The sequence below is a fragment of the Rhinichthys klamathensis genome, unplaced genomic scaffold (assembly GCF_029890125.1).
Source record: "Rhinichthys klamathensis goyatoka isolate OS25496 unplaced genomic scaffold, OSU_Roscu_1.1 h1tg000419l_1, whole genome shotgun sequence".
Lineage (NCBI taxonomy): Eukaryota > Metazoa > Chordata > Actinopteri > Cypriniformes > Leuciscidae > Rhinichthys > Rhinichthys klamathensis.
In genome coordinates, this window is record NW_026606917.1 from 503,740 (window position 1) to 530,744 (window position 27,005).

Consider the following 27,005-nt stretch of genomic DNA (forward strand, 5'->3'; position numbering starts at 1 on the left):
CTAAGAGTAACGTGTCTTCCAAACCACACAAAAAGCAAGGGAACGTAACATGAAGGTTTGTACCGTTTCCCCCAGAAAAGACATGGCAGCTGGTGATTAACCTCAGTGTGCCAGTAAACCTGTGCTAGTTTCTCTTAAGTCTGGTGTATCATGCGCTGTAATAATAAATGATTTCCTGTATCCTCTCTTCAGATGAGAATTTTCTCCCTGTAGATTCCATTAGATTGGGAAACCGACCGTAGGACATGTTACTTTATTTAGATAACTAATAGGCGAGAGGTGAAAGTTAGTTTATTTTTAAGGCAAAGCCTGAGACAAGGCTTTGCAGGCTTGATCAAAACCCTGACCTGTGATCAGTGTTTAAATATCTTTTGTAATGGAAAGTATCTATCGGTGGCCGGGTCAAATGGCTGCCCCAGATCCGAATCACATTTTCACTTAACCCCGAAGAAGTTCCTGGAAAGTCCATCAAAGCACCCTAGTGGACTTTAGTTGGGAATTTTACAAATGAGAATGACAATGGACTAATGTTTAGATGCGAACCATACATTCGGTTTCAATAGCTGTTAATTGGCGAGGAGTTTGTAGCACACATTGCAGACACGAGGAAAGAGAAATGAGGGGGTGATGTGTGCTGGATGGGAGTGGACGGTGTAGGAGTGGAGAATTCCAGGAATCTGTTCGTGGTTGTGCATTACTATAGCATGTGCATCTGTCCACTTAGCTCTTAACCAGCAACTCCGGCATATTCCCAACAACAGGAGTCCACAAACATTCTTCTTCTCCAAGAAAGACAAGATGAACATTCAGAAACCGTGGCTTGAATCTCACATACTGGCTGTTCATATGACCTTGTATATAGTTTAGATTTAGCACAGGTTGACATCTTTGTCCATTGCCAATGCAGTATCAAGTAAAGTAGTTTGAAAAGCTTTCAAATGGTGAAACTTGCTAGGACAATTCCTTATTACCGAATTACATACAGGTCGTAGGGCATGAATAATTTTTTTTAAGCATGTCATTTTTTTACATTTATGCACTGAATTAACACATTAAATTGACACGCCTAATTATTGTACATCAAAGCTTTTTTGTTCTATATAGCAAAGACAAATCATCCATCGAAGAAGTCAAATGAAAATGTCACATTTGTCCCTTAACATTATATAATTGGTGTAAATATTTCATTTTTCTCTGAACCTTTGCTACTCTTGGAGTCTGCCGAGTAAGGCAGTTACAATCTATTTCGTGTACGTTTGAACTTTTTGCACGGATTCTGGCAAGTAGCCTGATGTGGTTTTAAAATGAAGAGAACTTCCGCCATCATTTAAAAGCCTCTTCTTTCAAATTTCTTTATGGCTCACTTACACACACACACACACACACACATACAGCCATCCCTTGTGGGTGCACGTGGGTGGATGGAGAGGACCAAAAAAACAGAGCGAGAGAGGCCAAGCCCTAACCCCACTCTGGTCTCTTCATCTCTTCCCTCCTCTCCCTCTCTGGTTCTAAATGAAGGCTATGTGTGCCCCTTGCCCCCTCCTCCTCCTCCTCCTCCTCTTCCTTCTCCTCCTCTCTCTCTGCTGCTGTATGGAAGATGGCCGCTGGTCTGAGAGTAGGTGGGTGAGACTCATTTCCTGTGCTCCTCAGGGCCTCGTTGCTCCAATGGCAGCAGCAGCTCCCACCATCCAGGGGCCCTGTTTGGTAGCAAACACGGGGCGTCTTCATCTTCTCCTCAGTCTACTCTTCCTCCTCTTCCTCTTCTACTGCCGCCTCCGCCATCTGTGCTGCGGCCCCCAGGGGCCCTCGGTATGTCACAGTCTGGGGGCCCCCCAGACAAGCTCTATGCGGAACAGGCCCTGAAGGCCTCACCCACTGAGGTAAGTCCAACAACACCCTATAGGCCACTTATCCTTCAGCTTTGTGTGTCTCTTGGTATATACTGCATCGTCTTTATTAAGAATCTGTCGGATTTCTGTCGAAGATTTGTTGCTTTTTTTCTTCTTTTTTTGCATTGTTCTTGCATGTTCTCTGTTTCTTTTTTTAATTCATGTTTCTGCTTTTTCTTCCTTTCTGTGAGAAACATGGATGCACAAAAATGTTGGTTTCATTATGTCTTTATCCAATGATGTAATCGAGTATTTAAGATTGAGGGGACCAAATGTAAAAGTTATATTTTTGGACAAGAACCAATGGGTTATGTACGCCTTAATATCTAATATCTTAATATCTAACACATTTTACCATTTCACAGAATTCTACATATGCCCCCCCCCCCTCCCCCCCCCCTAAATCAGTACAAAAAAAGTGACCGACTTAAGGATGTCTATCGTCCTCAGTGCGCCCTGTGCATTTGTCATTATGTGAATAAAATGACAACTTCCGCAGCTTCTGATCTTCTGATAAGAGGGGGATCCAGGTGGTGGTAGAAATCAATAGAGAGGGACAATGTAGAGGGGCGGGGTTGGTTTTTGGGTTTTGTTTTCTTGAGAGCGAGCAGGAAATTGCATTCTCCCCGTGTGGTGAGGTGGCATTTGGTTTCGCAGGACCTCCCCCCCCCCAAGAAGTTGTACCATCTCTGTGGACAAGCCATCTGTTTGCTTAAACCATAATGTGTCACTCTTACGCAAGGGAGGGCGGAACAAGAATAAGGGGGAAGGGCCACACCTATTCACATACAAGTTGCATGCATCTCAGAGGACGGTTGAAAAAACACAATCGGATCTGGTGATGGCGCAGTGGATAAGACACATGCCTTTGGTGTGAGAGACCCGGGTTCGAATCCACTGTGAGACACCAATGTGTCCCTGAGCAAGACACTTAACCCCCAGTTGCTCCAGAGGCGTGCGACCTCTGACATATATAGCAATTGTAAGTCGCTTTGGATAAAAGCGTCAGCTAAATGAATAAATGTAAATGTAAAATGTAAAATCTGTAACCCTCCACCTTCCAAACAAACACACGCCTCTCCTCATAGACAAATATTACATTTCAGGGGTTTTCTCTTTGTCTCCACCTGTTGGATATGCTATTGAAAAACCCCAAGTTGAATGAATAAATAATGGTATACAAACATAAAAATAGTAGAAAAGCCATTACATCTTTACGCAAATCCTGCTATTTGTTCGCCAAACGGTGTTATATATAAAAAGTACGAATCATTATTTTTGTCCTTTTTTCCGTAAAAATATCTAAAAATCACAAAGATAAGATGCATTTAAATTACAGAAAATATATATTTTGAATTACCCTATTGATAGAGTTTTTAATTGTTTAAAGGGACATTTTTTTTAATGATAATATATATATATAATTAAATATCTAAAATATATTTAATGGAAAATGAGCCAAGAAAAAAATACTGGTTAAAAAATATTTTTGCAGGAAACACCGTCAGCTTTCTTTGCATGCTATTTATTGATATTTTTGCGTCTCAGGTTCTGTTGCTTCTGCTGTTTCTTTGCTTTTCTTTTTCCCTTCAAGGCTCCCATCTCTCTCCTCGTTTTCCAGTGTGTCTGTTTGTGTGTTTTACCTCATGAACTTCCATGCCTCAGGAGTACACCTCCATACAGACCTGGGATCAGAAGTACACAAGTGTTGATTTGCATGTTGTGTGTATTATTACAGGAGGAAATGCAAGAGGAAGACGACAATCCAAACAACAATGCAGGTATGTGTGGCGTCTGTGACGCCGATGGCCCGCCACATGACTGCCTGTTATTTTTTCACATGCATAAGCCGATATCCTGGCGTCAGTTCTCACCTCTCTCTCTCTCAGGGCTGGAGCGCATCCAGGTTCCTGTAGAGGAAGATCAGATGGTGGAGGAGAAGCATGGAGTGTGTGCGGCGGAGGTGCAGGGCGGAGGGCCGGGCTGGCGGCAGGAGCTCGCCTGCTCTCTGTGTAAGCAACTGTTTAGCAGCCTGCTTCAACTGAGACAGCACGAATACAGCCACACGCTCTCGCTCATGGCCCTCTCGCTGGACTGCCTCGACCACCATCGCCCCGTAGTGGCCGCGTCCCCGCTCAACCCTCCGCCGGCGCGCTACCACTGCTCGCAGTGTCCCGCCAGCTTCACCCTCAAGTCCAACGCCGACCGCCACGAGAAGACCATCCACCTCAAGCGGAAGCTGATGCAGTGCGTTTACTGCCTCAAGCACTTCCGCGACCGCACCGACCTGAACCGCCACCTGTCGTCCGTGCATTCCAGCGAGCGCGTGTACACGTGCCCCGCTTGCTCCCGAACCTTCAGCACGCAGAAAAACCTGGCCACCCATGCCAAGGTTTGCTGTCATTCGGGAATCTCGCCCAGCGAGCAGCTGTGGAGCCTGCACAGCTTACGGGAAGATGACCACGGCCATATCCGTATAGACGACTGATTCTCCAAACCAGCAAGACTCTTCATTTCAATAAAGGAATGTTTTACAAACTTCAGGTCATCCCAATTCAGGCCTTTACCCAATTTTTGGCCACAGCACTGTTGCTATTTCTACCTTTCTTTTTAGAGTATGTCAGATTTATGTTTTTGGAATATCTAAACCATCAGGTTGTTTTATGACTACTGCATATGTCTGCTGATAGGCACAATTGCTATGCAAAATAAAGACGTTTTATGGCATTTCTCTTGTCGCATATAGAGCTGTCTGCTTTTTGTACCACGCAGGATTATTCAAGTTCTCACTAAAGACTGGAGAACACAGTGATCTCGGTGCATTGGATGCCAATGCCTTTTTTTATTTTGGGTGGCATTGCACCCGTGTACCAGCGAAATAATCTTATCAATGCTTAGACTGCAGTACGGACTCAGGCACAAGGGTCTCTGTAACTCGTGGAGATGTGAAGTAGTGAATTCAGCTGTTAAACCTGCGCACAATGCTGCCCTCTGCAGGGGAATCTCTCTCTCTTGCATTCTGCGCTTGAGTGGTAGGAGATGATTAGGGATGAGGGAAGATTAGGGGATGTCCTAAATCTTTCACCCTGCTATGTCTTTTTCAAATGTGTGTGCATGACTATGCGAGTACACTGAGTTATGTCAGTAATTAGCTCTTCTCTGCTCTCATACTGACCCTAAATCACACAGATAAAGGAGATGTTAAAAGAAAAAACGCAAGTCCTTTTAAGTTCTAAGTCTTGACTCTTAACACAGCCAGAGGAAAAGTGAAAGGGGATTTAAGGTGTTTTCTGGACCCTTGCTAACATAGATGGGAACTATGGTTGTGTTTCGAGAGTCACCCACTTTTAGTGACTGTTGAAGACGGAAGTGTCTAGAGTGAATTAATTTTTTTATCTTAAAAGTTGGACATGCCTTTTGAGTGGTCAGACCACAAACTTGTCTAGTAGAGAGTTCTGGGAAATCTTCAAGGCAGTCTAATCTTGTAGTAATACCTGAAGGCAAAGATATGCTATTTGTGATTTTCACTCAACATATGTCACGCAGTTATGACGGGTTTAGTAGTGTAACAGTGGGCGCTTACACACTAGGGGAAGCTCTGATGGAGCATTCAGGATGTGTTAGATCCGTTTTGAGAGTGTGGAAGAGTTTAGAAGTTAGTTTGAAATACAGCGAATTGATTTCTGAAACTCGATTCACCTCTCAAAGAATCTCTATGATTGGTCATGCCTGTCAAGTGCGCATTGCAGCAAAAGTTAACATTTGCACAACTTTTGAGTGTCACTGGCATTTTTTTCTCTTTGTCTTTGTGACGGACAGTCCTAACTGAAATCAATGGCTTTGCAGTGTTTTTCTGATGCAGGGTAAACTCTAGCGTGTAGGCGCCCTTATGCAGTAAATCAAATTTGGCAGTAACTGAATGTGTCAACATCATTCTTACTGACACCGCAGTGAAAAAGAAAAGTGGATTATTGTCACACTAAAACCACCCTAAAATTATCCACGAGTCTCTCAATTTAATTTTTTTTTTCTCCTCAGGAAATATGGAGATGTTTTTCTGGCATCTTTGTGGTCTTGAAGGTCTTGATCACGCTCTGCTCTGAAATACTTTCCAATATGTGTGTCGTATGTAAAGCTTTGTTGCATTTCTTCGTCAATCAACATCTCTGCTTGGAACACAACTTTCCAAGTTTAAAGTGAAAGTCCGATCTAACGCTTATCTTTAAAACTGTTAAGCATGGTGCTGTGTTGTAGAGCTGTCAAATTGGCTTAAATTTTTTTTTTATTCAAATCTTACTGAAATAATGCCTTTTAAATTCGAATATAATTCAAATATTAGTAAGACAAAAAAAAAAAACTTTTGGCTTGTCTCCTGAGGCCACAAGAGGGCACAATGAGCAAAATATGAATTGTTTATTCAAACCAATTAAATAGCACTTTTGTGTTTAAAAACATGAGATGGAATGGGGAAAAAAACAAAGTCTCGAGACATGTTTTTTAAAAGTTGAACTTCTTTTAGCTTTACATGAGATTCTAAACGTGCGGCTCTCTTGTGCTAGACGCAAGTGTAACGGTCAAAGATGTCTGTCTAGTGCATGTTTACATAGAAACCAATGGAGAAGCAGCGCAGAAAATGCGTTCTCTGTGTGTGAACGGTTTTAACATAACCAAAATCGTATCCGCATTGAGCTTCTCTATTTCTGCAGTGTTTTGAATGAACAACGCAGCGACGCCACATCAAGTGGATAGGCTGAGAAAAACATTAAAGCGCAACAATGAATATTGTGTTTTTCCACCGGTTTGTGGATTTTTATTTTAAATTCGACAAATATTTGAAAATGGAATTTTAATTTGCCACCTCTACTGTGTTGAATGCGGGGTGATTTGTGAAAGAAATCACTGTTCAGCAACTATGCAAAGAGAGAGAGAGAGATTTGCACTGCAAGTTTTCAAGGTCTTAGCACTTTCTCCTCAGGAAATGAAAGGACTAATATATTGTTTCAAGAGGATTGAACGGTCGGTGGGTGTGAAAACGCATCAGAAATCTCAGTCACAGCTCTTTTGAATTGCACTATTTTTATTACCGAAATGAACTTAAGCACAGATTTCTGTAAATGATGTATTCTGGAATATTTCTATTGTGTAATTGGTGGGTTGTAATTTTGTAGACAATAAATTTTACTGTAAAGCATCATGAAAACTGTGTGGTTATTTTATTATCAAAGAAGAAAAAAAAAAGAGCACAAGCTACACACTGGAATTGTAGTGCAACAGTTTTGTTCGGAGGATCGCATGGGGTATCTCAAATTCCAGCTTGTTGTCATAGATCAGGTGTTTAAAAAGTGTAGATTGTCAAAGTACAAGGGCAGCTGTTTATATTCTGAAGTAGTAAATTTGCTCAACTGACTCATCAGGTCTTTCATGCATGATTATAGGTAAACCTGGGCTTCGGGTCCGTTCTTACCTAAATGTTGCCCATCGGCTTATTAGCTGAGCCAGTCTAGATCGCTGTCTGATGAGATTACAGTCATCGCAGTATGAAGCATGGTTTCCTCTGTCTGAATCTTTTGCTAACAGAAGATGGAGGAATTAGAACAAGAACATGTGGAATGGATGTTTGGTTTTGTGAGTTTGGGTTGATAATTTGTGCATCAATTGTTCAGCAAACAATGGGATGCTATGCTATGCTGCGTTGTGGGTTTTTCATCTTTCTTTGTTGAATTTGAGCAGTAAAATCTGTTTCAGGGCTGTGGTTGCTAAGGAAACTGTCTTTTGGGGCTGCTTTTGGTAGCTAAGGGCAGGTGAGTTAGGGAGAGAGTATCTCTCTTGCAGTTTGTAAGTGATAGAAGAGCATCGGCTATCTTCAGCGTCTGCCACTAGATGACGGAGTGAAAGGATTGGAAAGAATGTACAGTAACTGAAGTGCCATTAATAATAATGATATAATGAACACTGACCATTTATGAGTGACCTTACTGTACTTTTTTGCACTGAATACTAGGTTGCACTTTGTTTTACAGTATGTGCACTTGTGTGTACTTTCCTAAGACAGTACCGGGTAATTTAAGGTAACTACATGGGTTAAGGTTAGGTTTAGGGGTAGGTTCAGGGTTAGAACCTAGTTATTATCCACTTATTGTAGTTACTATAATATATACATGGGGAACACGACTATAAAATAAAGTGCTACCATTAAATAAATTACATAAAATATATAAATTAAAGTGTATTGAATAATGTTTACCAATTGCCAAATTTCAGCATCACAGAAATGTAACATTTGGGGTTGATAAATGTTTAATTATCATAAAAATGATGTTACAATGCTATATATGGAAGCTTGTTTCCGCCACTAAATAAAAAAAATGATTTGTGACTTCTCACAAACTCTTTATATCACACAATTCTGAGAAAAAAACTTTTTATTTTTATTCAGTGGCGGAAACTGAAAAACGTAATGGTACAAAAAATGGGCTTTTTAAAGCAAAATATGTGTCCTTATTTTTCATGACCTCAGCATTACAGTTGACTTATTCCGATGTAGTTTCATTTTCTTCTTTCGTCCTTTATGGCTTTACAAAATGCTTAAATGAGAAGTAGCCCAAACACCACCCATTAAAATAATTAGGGTTAACACGAATCAACTCATAATGTTAATGCAGCAATGGCGGCTGTTAATTAAAGTCATTCTATCCAATAGAGAGAGAGAGAGAGAGAGAGAGAGAGAGAGAGAGAGAGAGAGAGAGAGAGAGAGAGAGAGAGAGAGAGAGAGAGAGAGAGAGAGAGAGAGAGAGAGAGAGAGAGAGAGAGAGAGAGAGAGAGAGAGAGAGAGAGAGAGAGAGATTAGCCCAGTGCTTTGGTAAGTAGGTTTGGCATTAATGCCGTGTGCAGGGCTTTAACTCTTCTCACATATTAACTCTCATACTTCCAGTGGCTTAACCTGCATGTGTTCATACTCTGATCAGCTCCCCTCACATCTCTTCATCTCTATCCACAGTAAACGACTTCACAGTGATCAGGAAGAAGTTTAAGTGCCCGTACTGCAGTTTTTCCGCCATGCACCAGTGCATCCTGAAGAGGCACATGCGCTCGCACACGGGCGAGAGGCCGTATCCCTGTGAGATCTGCGGGAAGAAGTTCACGCGGAGGGAGCACATGAAGCGCCACACGCTGGTGAGTGCAGTACCAACAGGGGGCGGCAGTGAGCAACTGGAGCAAATACTCAAGTATACGACAACACTGTGGAAGCAATCTGGATGTAAATACACCTCAAAATAAAATGCTCTTTATTAAATATTACAAATTTCGAAGCACATGGTTAAACATTTAATTCTTAATTTTTTTGAACGACTCAACAGCATATGTGCTTTTTGTAAAGATGTTTGTGTGGGAGACATTCGAGTCCCTAGTGGGCCCCTATTAAATACAAGATTCTGCCATATCCCATAAACCCCTTCTTATCTCAGTTTTTCTCTGCCCTTATTGCCAGGAGTCTTTTAACACCTCCTCTCCTTTTCTCTTTCTTAAAGCCTGCGTTTACTGTATCATCTCATGGGAGGCACTCATAAACATGTTTTGGCACGTTCTTGGTCTCTGTGTGGCTAAGCGACGTGCCACAGAAATTAGCTCTGGTTTTGAGCATATCAAAGGGCCTGTAATAGTGTGACATGATAACAGACAGCGCTGCTTCTGCTTAGCGCTGAAACGTTTAACACCTAAACATTGCTTAATTCATGATCCGCAGCATGATGGATCGCACCCGATATGCTACACCGCCGCATGTTGTCAACGCTTCCTTAAAATGTGGTGAAAAATTCAAAGGTCTGCGTAAGAATATGTACTTGGCTGAAATGCTTCTTTCCTCCTGTGAAGCAAGCAATGACAGTGGAGACACAGTCTGCTGCAGTTCGAGATGATTTTGTAGACATGTTAGCACAGTACATGTGTACATGTAACGCTAATAAAGTGAATGTAGATAGCAATGTCAATCGAGTTTGATTCCTTTGAATCCATTGTAAGCCGCTTTAAATAAAAGCATTTTTTAAACGCCTAAATGTAAATGTGTTCAAAGCACTGATCTATATAAATGACTGGATTGCTCATTCCCACCGGAAGTGTTCGAGCGCCATCTTACGATTCTCTTTCCCTTAAAACATTGAGCTAAAATCACCTGATTTGGAGCGAATCAGTCGCACATATCTTTGTAAGATATATGTATGTACATTAATTGATACTTCGAACGTTGTCTGTTCGGGTAGAATAAGCGATATATAGAAATCATTAAAGGAGAACTCCGGCGCAAAATGAACCTTTGGTCTAATAAAACATTGGTACCTAGTCAACCGTTCTCTGAGATTTGTTTTCATGATAATCGAATGTAAAGAGTTTTATCTCTAAAAACTGTTTAGCGTATAACGCTAGTTTATTAGCAGAAACTGAAAAGAATATACAGTAAATATTATAATACATACAATCCCGTTACTAAATGGCTTAAAAAGGTTTAGCATGCGCAATCATGTCTTTAAATCCATACGCAGTCAGCGTAATTTCTCTGAATAAGTTGTGAAGCATGTATATTACTTCCTGATGTCTTTTTGTTGACCAACATCCACTTCAGACTCGTGGAGATCTTGGAAACCGTTAAAAAGCCACAGGTCAGCTCAAATTCTACGGCATTTTCCTAGCATGACAGTTTGCATATGAATTAAGTCTTATTTTTGATTATTATTGTTGTGCTAATTATTCATTTAACCAACGTTTAATTTGTTGTCTTTACTGCTTTCGAAATACATGCTGTTAACAAAAACACCGTTGAATCATTTACAGTTACTGTACAAATAAAAACAGTATTATTTAACAACATAATTACATAACCACAGTGAATAACTGAACATGGCAAATTAAGTTGTGTGCGGATGCCTTGCAAAGCATGTATTCAGATTTTAGAAGAATCATTGTGACATTGAAATATAAATGCTTAGGTGTCTCATCCGTCAGCTGTTCTGAGATTCGCTACTGTAATAAACATGAACGTAACTTTTAATACATTTCTGACTTGTGCAAGGAGACTTCAGATATAAAAAACGCTGACTCGTTAGGTAATGTTTTCTCATTAAAATTAGAAGATTTCCTATTAATTCAATAGACTGGGAGGGAATACTAGGGAAAACCAATATGGCGGCGCGGTGGCTTCACTTTTTATGACGTCATGAGCAATCCAGTCATTTACCGTATATAGATCAGTGGTTCAAAGCCATTATAAAGTGCAGATCAATTGTGGATAAAACGTACATTCTACATGAATGTGGCACGTTGCTAGGCAACTGTAAATAGCCTAATTAACTGCTGTATATCAGTGATTCCCAACCAGGGTTACACCTAAGACGTACTGAAGCAGGTTCTTGAGGTTACTGGCAAAGTTTTGTTTTGTGAACCTTTCAAAAGATTAAAATTACAACAATATATCTCAAAATAATATCAAACCAAATGCAGTTTAAAATAACAGATTAGAGGAAGCTACTTGGTGAGCCTGAATACTGTTTTTACCCACAGTATTGATTGTTTTTAGTATAGAAGTAGTATAATAATGATTTGTATGCATTTGGGGGGAAAATCCATCATTCAACCATGCATGTCACGTCATGTCCGTCCACAGAGAATAGTGACTCTGGCTCTGGGCAGTGTAAAGCTGAACATTTGTTGTCACAACAAACTAAAAAAATTGACCATGGATCTTGCAAAGTGGTCAAAATACTAAATAATTCATTTGTCCACTGGTTCTGATGTCCTTTATCTGTGTACACCTTTGCCTCAAACTACATTCATCCACACAGAGGAGCAGAGCCAAAACACAACCAGTTACATCATGGTGTAGCTTTAATATATTACTGATTATGCTAAATGATATCCAGTGTAAATTAAGGTAAAAGAGAAACACATTTCTGGTTTCTGTTGATTAAGTTCAAGTACTGAAGTAGCTGTGGGGCACAATTAAGGACAAAAAGGTTGGGGAAACTATATTATTTGGTGAAAGAATTAATCTTAATATATCAAACTATTTATTGAGCATTGGGGTGTTTTATATTGCTGTTGCTTTGGCATGTCATGTTGAGCAAAAATCTCATTAACTTGCTTGTTAACCGGAGTACCTGTATTAACTGAACTTTGGCTGTGCATGATTAACTGTTGTGGTTGTATAAATCCAGTGTGGTCACATGCAATTTTGACTATTAAAGGGATAGTTCACTTCAAAATGAAAATTCTGTCATCATGTACTCGCCCTCAAGTTGTTTGAGTTTCTTTCTTCTGCTGAACACAAAGGAAGATATTTTGAAGAATGTCAGTAACCAAACAGTTGTTGGACCCCATTGACTTCCATAGTAGGAAAAAAAAAAAAATACTATGGAAGTCAATGGGTCCGGATAACTGTTTGGTTACTGAGATTCTTCAAAATATCTTCCTTTGTGTTCAGCAGAAGAAAGAAACTCATACAGGGTTGAAACAACTAGAGGGCGAGTACATGATGACAGACTTTTCATTTTGAAGTGAACTATCCCTTTAACAAATACAAATTGAGTGTTTCCCAACCTCAAAATAGCCAACAAACGTTTTTAACACTGTCCACCTCTGATCAGGGGCCTATTGCATGAACACAGCCACAACGTTAAGACTGTGTTTTAGGAACTAGTCTGAGCAACTAGCAGTTAGCCAAGTCACACTTTTCAGATTCTTCTTCCTTGGTGTTTTACGCAGTTGGCATCCAAAATGTTGCATTACAGCCAACTTTCCGAATTCAAATTGGACCAATCTACCTCATAACTTAAAATTGTGAGTCGTGACCACTGCTGAAGATAAAATTAGATGACTAACTTGTTTGCAACCAGCCACAGATCACCTGAGAAACATCTTAAAGGGATAGTTCACCCAAAAATGAAAATTCGTGCATTTACTCGCCCTCAAGTCGTTCCAAACCCGTAAGACTTCCGCTCATCTTCAGAACACAAATCAAGATATTTTTTATGAAATCTGTTCATAAAATCGGTTTAGTCCAAATATCTAAAGAGACTCGATCGCTTTATATGATGAACATATTGAATTGAACTAAACCGCCAAATTCATATTAGTTTTACGATCTCTTTATGAACGTTTTGAAGCATCAAAGTGGTAGTTGTGTAGCTGTCAATGGAGGGACAGAAAGCTCTCAGATTTCTTCAAAAAGATCTTAATTTGTATTCCGAAGACGAACGAAAGTCTTAAGGGTGAGGGTGATGACAGAATTTTTATTTTTGGGGGAACTATCCCTTTAATTCCAGGCTTAAACAGGGCCACTGTAAGCCTCTCGTATCTTATAGCTTTATTTGTACTATGGTGTTATAATGGTTTTGCCACAGTACTTTTTTGTAAAAGACATGAATTGCTGTCTCTCAACAATGCGTTGTCGCTCTTTCTCAGGTGCACAGTAAGGACAAGAAGTACGTGTGTAAAGTATGCAGTCGCGTCTTCATGTCGGCCGCCAGCGTGGGCATCAAACACGGCTCTCGGCGCCACGGCGTCTGCGCAGACTGCTCGGGTCGAGGCATGGCTGCCCTGCTGGACCAGAACGGCGAGGACGGCTCCCCAGAAGAGGAACTCTTGTATCCCGGGGACCACCGTTTCCCTGACGACACCGCCGACGGAGACGGGGAAGAGGAGATGATGGTGGAGGCCGAGCTGATGGGAGAAGGTGAAGGCGAGGAGGAGAACGGGAAATGGCGAGCCGGCTCAGGGATGTCGCAGCGAGACGACAGAGCAATGGACGATGGCAAAGAGGAAAGTGACTCGGCTCTGGAAGGAGACGCCAGAGCGGGAAGCGAGAAAGACTTCAGTTGGATCTCCTAGTCCAATGCCTGAATCCTATTCCAAGGTCGACCACCTGTTCCTGTAAGGAGATATGCTTAAGGTGAGGCACTCGGATCTCAGTATGTGGGAGGAGCCGGATACAGAGAGATCCTTGAGATGCCCACAGGGCTGCCAAAGGAGAGACAATGGAGAGCCTTCTCGCCCTGACTCCGTGTGCTTCTGACCCAGGCTTCAGTTTGTCTCCTTTCTTCCTTGAGGACCAAACGGGTTTCTGTGTATGTGTTTGCTATTTCTTCAGACAAAAGAGATTGTGTTGTCTTGGGAGATTGTCCAAAATCAGTACCATGCTTCGATGGGTCAGACAGAAAAAGTGTACGAAAGATGTGCTCTTGCCATATAGTCAGCTGCCACCAGGGGGCGCTGGCGAATCTATTGCGCAGCAGTTCACGTCAGAAGACTTGCACCAGTTTTTTGGCACATTGTTGTTTTCTGCGAAGAGAAACTGCAACAGACTTGCACTTTAAACGTTGACTAGATTCCTATTGATTCCCTGTTTCTGTGGTTTACATTTTTATTCCAATTTACATAGATGAATATGGTGACCGCACCTACCTTTAAGGATACGCAGTATGTCCTTATGACTGTTATATATGAACATTTGTGCTAGGTTTGCTAATTATTATGTATGCCTTGTAATGTTTTATTTGGTTGCAATTTTCATTCCTAAACATTGATATCAAGGGGAAAATCATGTATATAGATACATATAAGTGAGATGTTGATTTTGTGTTTTTCGACAAAGAACGGTTGTGGGGAAGGTGGGTGAACACTATGCAGAAACGAATCTTTCGAGTTCAACAATCTTTATTCTCTCTATTATGGGAGAGAAATCGAGTCTTCAGCAATGGCAAAAGAGAGAGACTGGAGGAGAGAGACTACATGAGTAGATTTAATATAATATTTCCTCATTATTTGCATTCCATAGTGGACACAGTCAGGGATGGGTTTGGTTTTATACAGAAGGTTTCCAGTGTGGCGTGTTTATAAGACAAAAACAAAAAACAAAAAACAAAACCTGTATGCAAATGTGTGTATTTTGTAGGTTTGGTGTGTGTGTGTGTGGGGGGGGGAGGTGTTTAACATCATTCAAAAGCCTTTACTGAAGCGCTTTCAGACTCTCTCCTCTCGTCCCTCTTTTTACGTATTTCGCGTTTCCTCGCAGCCTTGCCATTGTACTGTACTGAGTCTGCCTCTGAAATCTTAAAGCCGTGTGATGTGACGGAGATATCATGCCTTCCCACTAAATATTTATTGCTCTAACTTCTGGAATATCCAGAAATATGCATCGATTTCTTAATCAGTGAACCACAGCTTTCTTTTGTTGTCAGTCCATTCGAAATGACGAAACACAAAGACGCATTGTAATGAGACCCTGGGGATCGATGTGTGCTGTAGTGAAATTGCTGTTCACTTATTGGGATTAAATGGTTATTTATTTTGTTTGTGTGTGAGAGAGAGAGAGAGATTGTCTAGTCTTTTTACACATCCTTACCATTCTGTTTGACACTTTGTTTGTTTGTTTGTTTGTGTGTGTGTGTGTGTGTGTGTGTGTGTGTGTAGGACCGGGTTCATGAATGTCTTTTTATTCATTGTTTTAACAATCTGTGCCAGAATCTTTGACAATGGGAATAAAACGCTTTATTATGCTTTACTTGTTATGATTAACAAATTTTAAGTATTATGGTTACTGTTGATATTGTTGTAATTCTTATTGTTATTATCATTATGATTATTGTTATTATTATTAAGTGCTGGAGGCTAAGCTTTATTATCGGTTTCATTTTTACATTTCCTTTCTTGAAAAACAGTGTAAAACTTTCCAATCTTGCCTTTCTATGGACAGCAAGCCATGTGGCTTTCAGAAGTAATTATATTGTGCCAGTTCCATGCATTTCTGAGTGATATTTGAGATTTTTTTTTATTTTTTTTTTATTCTTTTTTTTTTTTGAAGGATGATCCTTCTGAGAGCTTAACTTAAGTGTTGACAGAAAGGTATATACAGCAGCACACGCTTCTATATTACTAATACACTAAGTAATGAATATTATACCAAAAAATAATAATCCGGTATACTTTGTATACATTTTGTGCTTTTGTTTCGATTTGGTGTGCAGGTGCAAAGCTTTGATCAAACAGTGATTTGCTTGGTTGATTCCATTTTTTCCCCCTCTACTTTGAGAAAGCACAGATTACGGTGTTGTGTTATGAAGGGCCACTTGAAAGTACATTTTTAAAGAAGAATCGCAGCTTTAATTCTGTTGCCCTTGGAAACATGCTCAAGTTTTTTATGAATGTGCTCTACTGTATGCCATCACCCTGTATCTGAGTTTAGAAGGCTGGCCACGGTCATGTGGAATTATGGGAAATGTATGCTTGGCAAAGAGTATTTGTGCAAGCTTTAGACCTCAAATGTCACTGGTCCAAGTGCCAGGCACAGTTGCTATCCAAATCCCTCCAAACGATTGGACATTTAGCTTTTTTCCTGTTTGTTTAATTTATTGTGTTCTTTACCTTTAATTGAAATAAAATCTGTTGGAATTTAAAGAGAAAATGGATCACATTATTTGAACCCATCACCAATTCAGCTTTTATACGTCTCAGTGATTCACAATCAGGGAACTTCTACAGGTTAAATACTAAAACTCTACGTCTAATAGAGTGTTGAATGAATACTATGTGTTAAATACTAAAATGCCTCTATGTGCTTGGCCTAAACAAGTGTGCTATTTTTTCCAAGTGTTTGTAAATGCATGCAAAAATAGGTTTTGCCCATGCTTACCATTTTATAAAAAAGATTACATTCTGCCAAAATTGGTGCACAAAATGGTGTTTCTGGCTTTGTGTTCATGTTTGGTTTAGCTGTCTTTCTGTTAAAACGAATCTTCTTGCTACAACCGAACAATAAGCCTCTTTTCAACACTGCAGACTTATTACAACAATACACATTGATGTATAATTAGTGTAGGTGGGAGAAAATTCTACATGGGAATTATGGTAATTGCTCAAAACATGTTGAGCGTTATTAATGTAAGAAAAAAAATGAAACTGATACAAGGGTCAAATGCAGATACTATATTTTCATACACATAAACATCATTATTTATTAATATGTTGCATGTTATTGAAGAGACAGAAAAAACAATGCCATTGAAAGATTGTTTCTAGGATTATTACTATTCATTGATTAATGTTCGTAAAAGTAAGGAAGAACAAGGATATCATGTAATAATTTAAGATGTTTCCTTTAGTATATTTATAGCTAACCTTCAAAAAATGTTTGATGATCATTCAACATAAATAAAAGATTATTAGTCTTTGTTGGTCTTGATCTGTGCTACAAATGATACAGTATTAATAGATTTAGAATATACTGAATGCCATCTATAAAGGGATCACCAAGAATATTATTAATATGTAACACTTTAATGGGATGCCTTGTTTTTCTGGTGTAATATTATAAAATGAGTGGAAATTGTGATTATGCAATATTTGTATTTTAAGGTGACTGTCAACACACACTTATTTTTAAGCCACACTTTACAACAATTTTAGCTTTCCAAACATTTCCGACAAACTACACTTGCTCAAGTATTTTTCCTCCAACGCTAGACAACACTAATGTTTGTGGAGTCTTTCCATCCTACATCAGCCTGCTTTTCCTGACCGCCCAGCTTCCCCGCCTGACTGTTGTGTTCAACATCAGACAGATTTTATTTCTGTCCTCATAGAACTGTGGAGGATTAGGGGTCAAATCACTATATATTTCTAGTGCTGATGGTACGCAGCTTTTTAACACATGTAACAGGCCTGTTTTACTGGCCTTTCAAACAGCCAGGTTTACAATGTCTATTTTTCTTTGGTCATCCTGTAATTCCAGTTAAATAAAACGTTTGTAGCTGAAGTTAGCGTCTGAGCCACCGGGGCCGCTTGACTGGCATGTCCACCTGCTGCTGTTTTTCTCCACCCTACTCTCTCTCTCTCTCTCTCTCTCTAGTCTGTCATGTTGAAATTCAGGGGACGGACCAGCTGACTCAAGTTGCTGAAAAAAGTCTATGTCTGTATCTCCCCACTTGTTCCATAAATACCATCCCCTCTGTTGAATGGAGGTTATTTTAGATCGTACATGTGGCATAAGGCATTGAGTCCTGCCACGACGGTCGCTGCGCTTCGAAACCAGTGGCTTTAGTTGAGTTCTTGAAAACACTAAGGTGGACATGTCTGAGCACACGGATCAGGAGTCATACACAGAGGAGATCGATGAGGACGAGATTCTGGCAGGCCTCTCGGCAGAGGAGCTCAAACAGCTCCAGAGTGAGATGGACGACATTGCTCCTGACGAGAGAGTACCGCTGGGAATGAGGCAGAGAGACGCTTCTCATGAGACGACAGTCCAAGGTATTTTGTTGTTAATATATTCAGCCGTTTGTTGCCATTAATCTTGAGAAAAAAATAGGTGATCTTTGTAAAAAAGCTCTGAGGTGCTGAAAGAAAATGAGTTTAACACTCAGCCTACTCCATCTCTAACTAACTCCCAGAAGACCAGTGCTAAATCTGGTGGCAGTACCGTACTGTAGTTTTAAGTAAGGAGCTTTAAAATATATTTAAGAAATATCAAGCTTGCATTCATGTTGTTGTACTGAACATATTAGCTGTCCTGACATTCAGTACAAGATGTGCAATATCACTTAAAGGGATAGTTATTACAATTTTCAGACAAAATGTGTCCAAGTTTGTATATTTGCATTCCCTCGATTGTCTGACTAATATCAGGCAGGGAGAGTGATTAAGAAACCTGTTTGGGTGATGCCAGTGGCACAGAAATTACTCAGCTATTTAACAGCATACATATGGTATTTATGCCCGATATCCGACTTTCATTGGTTTTACACAACATAGTCACATAAATTTTTAAGAAAACAAGTAAATTTTAAGTTTAACGATTATTTTACAGTGTATATTTTTTCTATTTCAGATTGCAGCGAGCCCCAGTCAGAAGAAGAGATCGATGAGGACGAGATTCTGGCAGGCCTCTCGACAGAAGAGCTCAAACAGCTCCAGAGTGAGATGGAAGAGATCGCTCCCGATGAGAGAGTGCCGGTGGGAATGAGGCAGCGAGACCAAACTGACAAACCACCCACCGGATCATTTGATCACAGATCACTGGTGGAATATATGTACTGGGAGAAAGAGTCCAAACGCATGCTGGATGAGGAGAGAGTTCCCACAACTCTATTACCCAGTCAGGTAAGATAAGTCATTGTTTGTGTTGTTTACATTCAGAGCATATCATGTAAATATAAACTGTTTTAATGAAGTGCTTCGAACTCTGATTATTAATCATCAAATTTGACTATTTATAACTGCTGCAACCAGGAGGCCAATAATACTTCAACAACAAATGCTTTGAAACAGCAACTGTGCTGTAAACAGGACATTCTATTTTTAGGCTTTGAGTAAGTTGCTGGAGATTAAACGTTTCATAATTTGTAGTCTTTAAAAGTTGTTCAACTCTTCAGTTTTGACCCTTCTGTCCATTTGTCATCATCAGAAGAAAACCGATGAGGAGCTTGAAGCAAAAGAAGAAGATAAAGTTGAAGAGGTGGAATATGTCTATGAGGAGATCATTGAGGAGGTTGAGGGAGGAGAGGGAGATGTTGTTGTTGATGAAGTGATAATGGAGGCTGAAGAAGAGGACAAAAAAAGGAAGCAGCCTGTCGAGAAAGAACTTGATGCCACCGACCCCATAGTGAACTCAGAAGATGGTTTACAGCCGCCTCCAGAAGCTGCAGATACAAAAGTTGAAGCAAAGACTGAAGAATCAGGACTTAATGAGACAGAATCTAAAGCGAACGAGGAGAAGAAAGCTGATTCCACCCAGTCTGAACCTGCTCCCTCTTCATATGAGAACTGGGTTCCCGAGAAAGAGGAAAGGGTCATATCCAAGCTGAAGATCCCAAAACTCACCCTAGGTGGAAGCACTTTTGTTAAAAAGACCGCAAGACCTTCTGGGAATGAAACGAATTTGGAGACCACTTTGGATAAGATCCACAACAATAATGCCTCTGTCACAGATGTCAATCTCAACAACATTGAAAACATTCCCAAAGTAATGCTCCTTGATTACGTCAATGCTCTCAAGAAGAACAGACACGTTAAGACCTTCAGCATCGCAAACACCGGTGCGGACGAAAACGTGGCATTCGCTCTGGCTAACATGCTCAAAGAGAACAGAAGCATCACCACACTAAATATCGAATCCAATTTCATCACAGGAAAAGGGATTGTGGCAATAATACGTTGCCTCCAATTCAATGAGACACTTACTGAGCTCCGCTTCCACAACCAAAGGCACATGCTAGGACACCATGCAGAAATGGAAGTGTCTCGTCTCCTCAAGGCTAACACCACTCTTCTGAAGATGGGCTACCACTTTGAACTCCCTGGGCCTCGGATGGTGGTCACCAATCTCCTAACCAGAAACTTGGACCGTCAGCGTCAGCAGAGAATGGAGGACCAGAAGCACCAGCAGATGAAAGAGCATAGAAAGCTCATGGAGATGTATGAGAACTCTCTCAACTTGCCCCCTGGCATGTTGGAAATGCTAGGAGGCTACATACCGTTGTCCCTACTGCAGGGTTCTCAAGATGGGGCTGAGGAGAGTCCTGAGGGTTCTCCTGAACCTTCACCACAACCAAGTCCTCCTCAGCAGCTCCGCAAGACTCAATTTCTTGACCCACAACAACATCCTCCTAGTTCAGACACAGGAATCCTCTTAAAGGAAGTACAACTGAAAAAGACTCCAAAACGAAGGGATCCACTTCTGGAACTGAACCAAAGGGATGAGAGGAAAGAGGGAAGAGCTAATGTTCAGCTGAGGAGTGTTCATAAACAAAGAAGCACAGCAAGAGAAGGACCTACAGATGAGAGAGCCAAGCTGAAAGATGTGATAAAGACTCTAAAGCCGGTTCCTCGAAGGCGACAGCCACCTAAAGTGGATCCAACACCTCGGGATCAGTTGCTCAGCGAGATTCGACAGAGCAACGTGGCTTATCTCAAAGCGGTACGTAGTGTTGAAGTCTCTCAAGTTAACAATTAATTAGTTGCTTTGTGCACATGCACAAACTCAGCTTGAGTGGGGGACATTGTCAGGGAGGGATACTGGGAACTGTTGTTCTTTTAACAATGGGGGCACACTAAGGTCTTCTATGGCAGTGGTTCTCAACTGGTCTTGCTTCAGGACTCCGATCAAGTGCAAAGTCAACACAGTACAAAAATTTCCATAAAAATCAAACAATATATTATGTACAGTATTAACCTTTCTTTGTTTATGTATTAATGTTACTATGAACTGCACAGACCTACATACATACAAAATTAATAACAAGGCATTGTCTGAATTAGGGATGCCAATTTACATAAATTCCCATAATCTAATGTTGTTTAAATTAACAATGGGTTAATCAATGACCAATCTCTTAAATCCAAAGCGGGCAGAGGGGGCGCTACTAAGTTATCACATTACTTGACAACCACTCGCTTAACCAACACAAAATAGCTGTCGTTTTAAAGCGTAGAAGCTTGGCTTTACAGTGAATATAGGGAATATGACCATCACTTAACAAGTGCTTTTAAATTTGCTGACATATTAGATGTGCTCTATGAAAAAATAACTGCTTTACATGAAAACGTGATCTGTAAAATCATTGTATATAACTTGTGTCATGTATCGTTGAAAGGTCTCAACAAGCAGAATACAACAAACGTATTTGTTTCAGTTAGACCAAACTATACCAAGTATTGTATGAAATAGCACGGCTGACGCATAAAATACATATGATGTATATGATGCCATGTCTATATTTTGCACCAGGTTTTTGTTTGTACCTTCGTGAAACATTAGTAAACCATACTAGATTGTAAATCTTTATTTGAAGCAGGTGGTCTCGAGCAAGCCCAAACACAACATAAGACAATGCATAGATCACGGAGTGGCATGACCGGCTACTTGGCTAAAGCTATAGAACTTCCCTTCCAGGATCGGATCGTGTTGCAATTATAATGCAGTGTTTTCCAACGTAATTTGAACGTTCAACCAATGGAAACTGGATCTCAGGGGTGGTGGGTGGGTATAGTGGATAGGGAAGATGTGTAGACCAATCGGACAGTTTTACAGCTGGAGTGTGCTTGGATTGGTTTGATCACTCAGACTGACAGGTTTTTATTTATCGTACGCCATAGAATAGGAGCGCACTGCTGAAACAGAGATGGAAAACCATTACTCATCCACCAGGATCTTATTACTTGTTTATTCTATGTACTTTTATTGTGGCGTTTACACAAGTAATTCTTTTGTTCAGTAAAATTACTTTCAAGGGTTTTTTGACTCTTGATTAATTATGTTTCTAAGTAAACATCTAGCTTACCTAATCCGTTGCATCATGGCTTGAATTACTAACAGCTTGCACCAGCGCAAACCCTCTATTGGCGGCAAAAAACTACTCTCAGGATTTATTAAAGACACGCAGTGAAAAATTAGCGCTGAAAAGGCATGGACAGGGTTATTTTCGCGGCTGACCTTATTGCATATGCATTTTGTAGGAGTTTCCCTTTCAGACGCAAAATTTATGGGAGGAGAGTTTTTAAATAAACAAAACAAGGTGATTTAATATGGTTTGCGCTCGTTAATTTACTGGTATTTGCACCATTATTTAATGGGCCAAAAAAAGCATGTCTTAAACCAGACGCTAATTTGCGCTGCTCTTGGTAGATTGTGTTGGTCATTATGGAAACGATCCGGCTGCGTCTGTGTCACCCATTAATTTGGGTGTCGTCAGAAGATCACGCGCAGAACATTCCACTCCCATCGGCGCTTTTATGGAATTGCGCTCTCATGCTACTTTGCCCTGTTTAGTAAATCAGGCCCTAAGTGTCTTCGACTTGACACTGTGCAGACAGATCGGTGTGTGACATCAAAGTAAAGCAAGAGCGATTAGAGAGCAGATGCCGTAATATGTAACTACGCCGTGCTCGCTTCATTTTTCCCTGTGTGTCTGCTGTACATTTTGCGCATGAGCCGCACACACCTCAAAATTACGCAACCTTCGACCATCGATAAGTTTTCGATTAAATAATTATCGGCAATTAATAGATCTTCGATTAATCGTTAGCGCCCCAAGTCTGAATCTAGAAAAAAAAATGTATTTTGTAAATGATATTGTTTCTGTAATTTGTACGTATTTTAAGGTAATTTCAAGGTATTTTCTTTTCCCTTGTGTAGTTTTTGCATTTGAATAGCTTCTATGAAGTCTATGCTTCTATGAAACAGTCTCTAGCTTCTATGAAACATGAACTGGCTGACTTGCCATTCATTTTCTCATGCTAACTTTGCATTTAGCATTGTTTTTACACAGCAGTATGTGGTCAGAACAGAACTGCAAAACACACATAAACACATACATAACCTATCAATTGAGAAGCAGAAGCACTGCTTTATTATACTGCATAGATTACTCATTGTGCGTCTGTCCCTGACCCCCATGAATTTGAATGGCTGTGCTAGTGTGAGCCAAAAAAAAAAAAAAAAACATTTTAGATTTTTTTTTTGTTTTTTTGTTTTTTTTTGTAGAGACTTGCTGCCACCTACTGGCGGCTTTTGTTTCCCATTTTAAAGTAGGCCCATTATTTATTTATTTTTTCAACATTTAATATTTCTATAATCAGTTTTATATTTAAAACATTAAGCTCATAACATTATTGATGAAATTTTAATTACAGCGTAAATGCATTAATGCCATATCTTCTTAATATCACTTCATGCAGCTTCTGTGCAGAGCTAAGATGAATTTTGTTTAGCCTACTGGTCCACTGATTTCATTTGATTGGTAAAAATAGCCAGTATGTATGAAAATTTTGATCATTTTGTAGATTTGAATAATGAATTAACACAATACTGAATTGTATTGTGATACTACTTGGAACCGTGATACTTCAGCAGCTGGTATAGTATCATGAGACATTTTTATGATATCGTGACAACCCTATTGAGGAGGAGAGATGTTTCCTTTTACACTGACATATCTTTGTTATTTTATTTACTGTGATATTGTAATGCCAACTGAAAAGCTGTCAGTGATCTTGAAATGTACTGATGGTCTAAGAAAGTAGTACCAGCATTGTGTTAAAGTAACAACAGGTAACTTTTCAACCTTCATAATATATTTCCAAGTCTCTTGTGATGGTACATCGACTTACAATAGGTTGAATGACACGTCTGCCATAGCCTGACGGGGTCTGTAGCGTTTTTAATCGTACTTTTAAACTTCGGGTTTCGGGTAGTAACCGGCGAACAAAGAGAACTACAAAATTCGACTGCTTTACGGCATATACGTCACTTCCACCACCACCCCCACTTCCTTAAAATCGGACTTGCGAGCCAAATGTTATAGTCATGGCCGAAGCAGCACAGAAAAACAAGAAAGCAAAGGTTTTATCGGAGCAAAGCAAAAAGAGAAAGTGATCGCGTTAAAGGCAGAACGAGGATCAACATTGCAGAGCTGCCAACTCTCACGCATTGGCCGTGAGACACCCGCATTTGATTGGTTTCACACGCTCACACGCCACACCCCCGGTTTCTCACGCTAAATTGTCAACCCGGTCGGTCAAATCCCTGAAAGATGAGTTTATCTATAGATCTACCTGTTGAGCCACTCGTGATCGACAAGTTATACCGCAAATTAGTTCAAATCTCCCGGAATCTAGAGCGAGCGCGCACGCGAGACAGAGACTGTGCTCCAACGCGCGCGGACGGCAGAGAGAGAAAGCGAGCGAGAGACCTTGCGTGTGCAGGGAGCATCAAACCCCCCATCGAAAAAAGAATGCCTCTCTCTAACCTCTCTAATTCGCTAGAGTAGTAGCGAATTATCAATCTGGTAGCTAGTAAACGATATTCTAGTTTTTGATGGTTAGCTATCGCTAGTATTCTCGTTCTGATTTGAACTTTGCAATCGATGAAATGCAAATAGCAAATGTTTGACCTAAAAAGTGTAGTCTACTCAACATGTACAAAGAAAGGAGGAAGATTATTAATAAAATCATATTTTAGGATACCTAACATGTCTGTGATATTTGTTTATTTGTCTTGCCTCAAGCTATAATGCAAATCGATTTGTAAAATTTGCAGATTCATTTATGGTAGCTTGATATTATAATATTGACGATATATGGTTATTATCAACCACTCAAACATTGCATTGAAGTATCATATAGATCCAGTAAAACGGTAACCAATAGACTAGGCTACTATAATGACGCTGGCTTGTAAACGTGAGCATCGCGATCATTTGTCGTTAGAAAAAAAATAAAACCCATGAAATTATATTCATATGACATGCTGAAATATATGCCACTGTACCTGGGATGAAGACATTTCACACGCGATGCAAGCAGAACACCTGCATGTGACCTCCTCCTACAGTGTTCAGGGCTATCCTGGTTGTCAACAATTGCAAGTGCATGTAGGATGACAGAGTTTACGACAGTAGTAGAGGACAATACTGTTTCCCAACTGTAGGGGGAGCCCGAGAGCAAAAAACGACCTGTTGTTACTTTAATATAATTTCAAAAGAGCTTACTTTTGTTTCACACCCACAGGTACCTCTTCCAAAAATCCTGGAGTCAAGCGAAACCAGTCTCTTCTGAGCCACACTCATGACTTCAGAGAGAGAGGGAGACCATGCAGAGGGACAGATCATGGATCGAGGACAGATCATGTGGCCAAATGATTCCATGGTGCTCCTCAAGGAATGGACAGAGTAGAGTGTTACGTAATAAGAGACAGCAGTTGCATAATAATAAGCCACAACACGGTGGGCACTTTGATGAGGTCCTGAACTGTAAAATTCAACATGCACATCTATTTATACTACCAACCCTATCACTAAATGTCTGAATGTTTTTTGGCAACACATAATGCACATGGTAAATGTATTCATTTGTTTGTCTGAAATTGTGTTCATGTACTTATAGTGTTAATAAACTTAATAGTGTAAATGTCACACTGGACTTTTTCTTAATTATATTCTAGTGACTGTTATTACGATAATTATGTAAATGTAGTAACGTTTTGTTTTTTTCAGTAAGCGCTTTTTTTCTCAGTTACATTCCTCTTCCTACACAAGGGGCAGCCAATTAATGTTTGATCTCAAACTAATTTACGAAAAAATATTGCATTAAGCAAAAATACATTTGATCTTTACCCAAAGTTACAGTCAAGAAACTAAAGTCTAGCTAAATTCGACTTGTACATCAGTAATGATTATTTAATACAATTTAAACAACACAGCAAAGTACATAAACACATTATTATGGTAGGCCCCGTTATTATAGGCCAGGCTTAAAATGCACACTTAGTTTTAAAGGGGTCATATAATGGTACATGCACTTTTTCAAGTTGATTGTACTGAAATGTGTGTTGGCAGTGCCTGTACACAACCATCATAAAATGATAAAAATCCAGTGTTTTTGTTTTAATCTCCTTATATGTTTTCCCCTGCCTCAAATCGAGCCGTTCGACCGTGTGACGTCACACGGTCGGACGCCCCTCCCGCGATTGTTGATTGACAGGAGCGTTTCAACACAGACCCGCCCTCGCTCGTGAGGGAGCTGTTAATCATAGTCTGCGCGGACCGGTGCGGTCATTGTTGATATGCTGGAGCACTGTCTATGGGGCTGTTTACACCTGGCCACTTCATGCGTTTTCTGTGATCGGATAGCTATCCGATCGTTAAAAGACCAGGTCTAAATGCCCTCCGAAACGCATTCGAGACGGATTTGAATCCGATCGCTCAAACCACTTCAGGAGGTGGTCTGGGCCGCATTCCAGATGAAACTGGACAAGTGTAAATGCATCTGGTTGTTGAAACCACATATGTAAATTTTACTCCTCCCAAAAAATGCTCAAAAATAAACGTGTGAGAGCGTGTTATATAGGCTATATGTCATGTTATAGTCAGATATGACGACGCTACTGCAACACGCATTACCGCAGATGAGCAGCTGAGCATCTATTCATCAAGCCAACGTGCAAACTATCGCAAATCAAAGTGAAAGTAAGTCGCAGACGCTTAACACGCAATCATCTTCATTAAAAGTAAAGAAACGAAATGATCTTACCAGGGCTGTTGCTGCTCTCTCTTATTGCGGTCTTTGATTTTGAAA

The 27,005-nt window shown here is 40.2% G+C and overlaps 2 protein-coding genes across 3 annotated transcripts in view; both read left to right on the plus strand.

Moving 5' to 3' along the window:
• Positions 1-16,341, plus strand: part of zbtb46 (zinc finger and BTB domain containing 46) — a 79,460-nt gene extending 63,119 nt beyond the window's left edge. The window contains exons 4-6 of one of the 2 annotated variants that reach the window (XM_056235292.1): positions 1,654-1,883; positions 3,631-3,673; positions 3,782-4,623. In XM_056235292.1, the coding sequence (XP_056091267.1) occupies positions 1,654-1,883; positions 3,631-3,673; positions 3,782-4,380 (872 nt within the window). In that variant the 3' untranslated portion in view covers positions 4,381-4,623. Of the gene's footprint in view, positions 1-1,653; positions 1,884-3,630; positions 3,674-3,781; positions 4,624-8,889; positions 9,066-13,343 lie in introns of those variants that run through there. The other variant, XM_056235293.1, reaches the window with a different exon arrangement.
• A 1,493-nt stretch (positions 16,342-17,834) lies between these two features.
• lmod3 (leiomodin 3 (fetal)) lies at positions 17,835-25,843 on the plus strand. Its single transcript, XM_056235326.1, has 4 exons — positions 17,835-18,185; positions 18,763-19,034; positions 19,339-20,850; positions 25,440-25,843. Exons 1-4 carry the CDS (start codon positions 18,005-18,007, stop codon positions 25,485-25,487), a joined length of 2,013 nt encoding a protein of 670 aa, XP_056091301.1. The 5' UTR covers positions 17,835-18,004; the 3' UTR covers positions 25,488-25,843.
• The last annotated feature ends 1,162 nt before the right edge of the window (positions 25,844-27,005 follow it).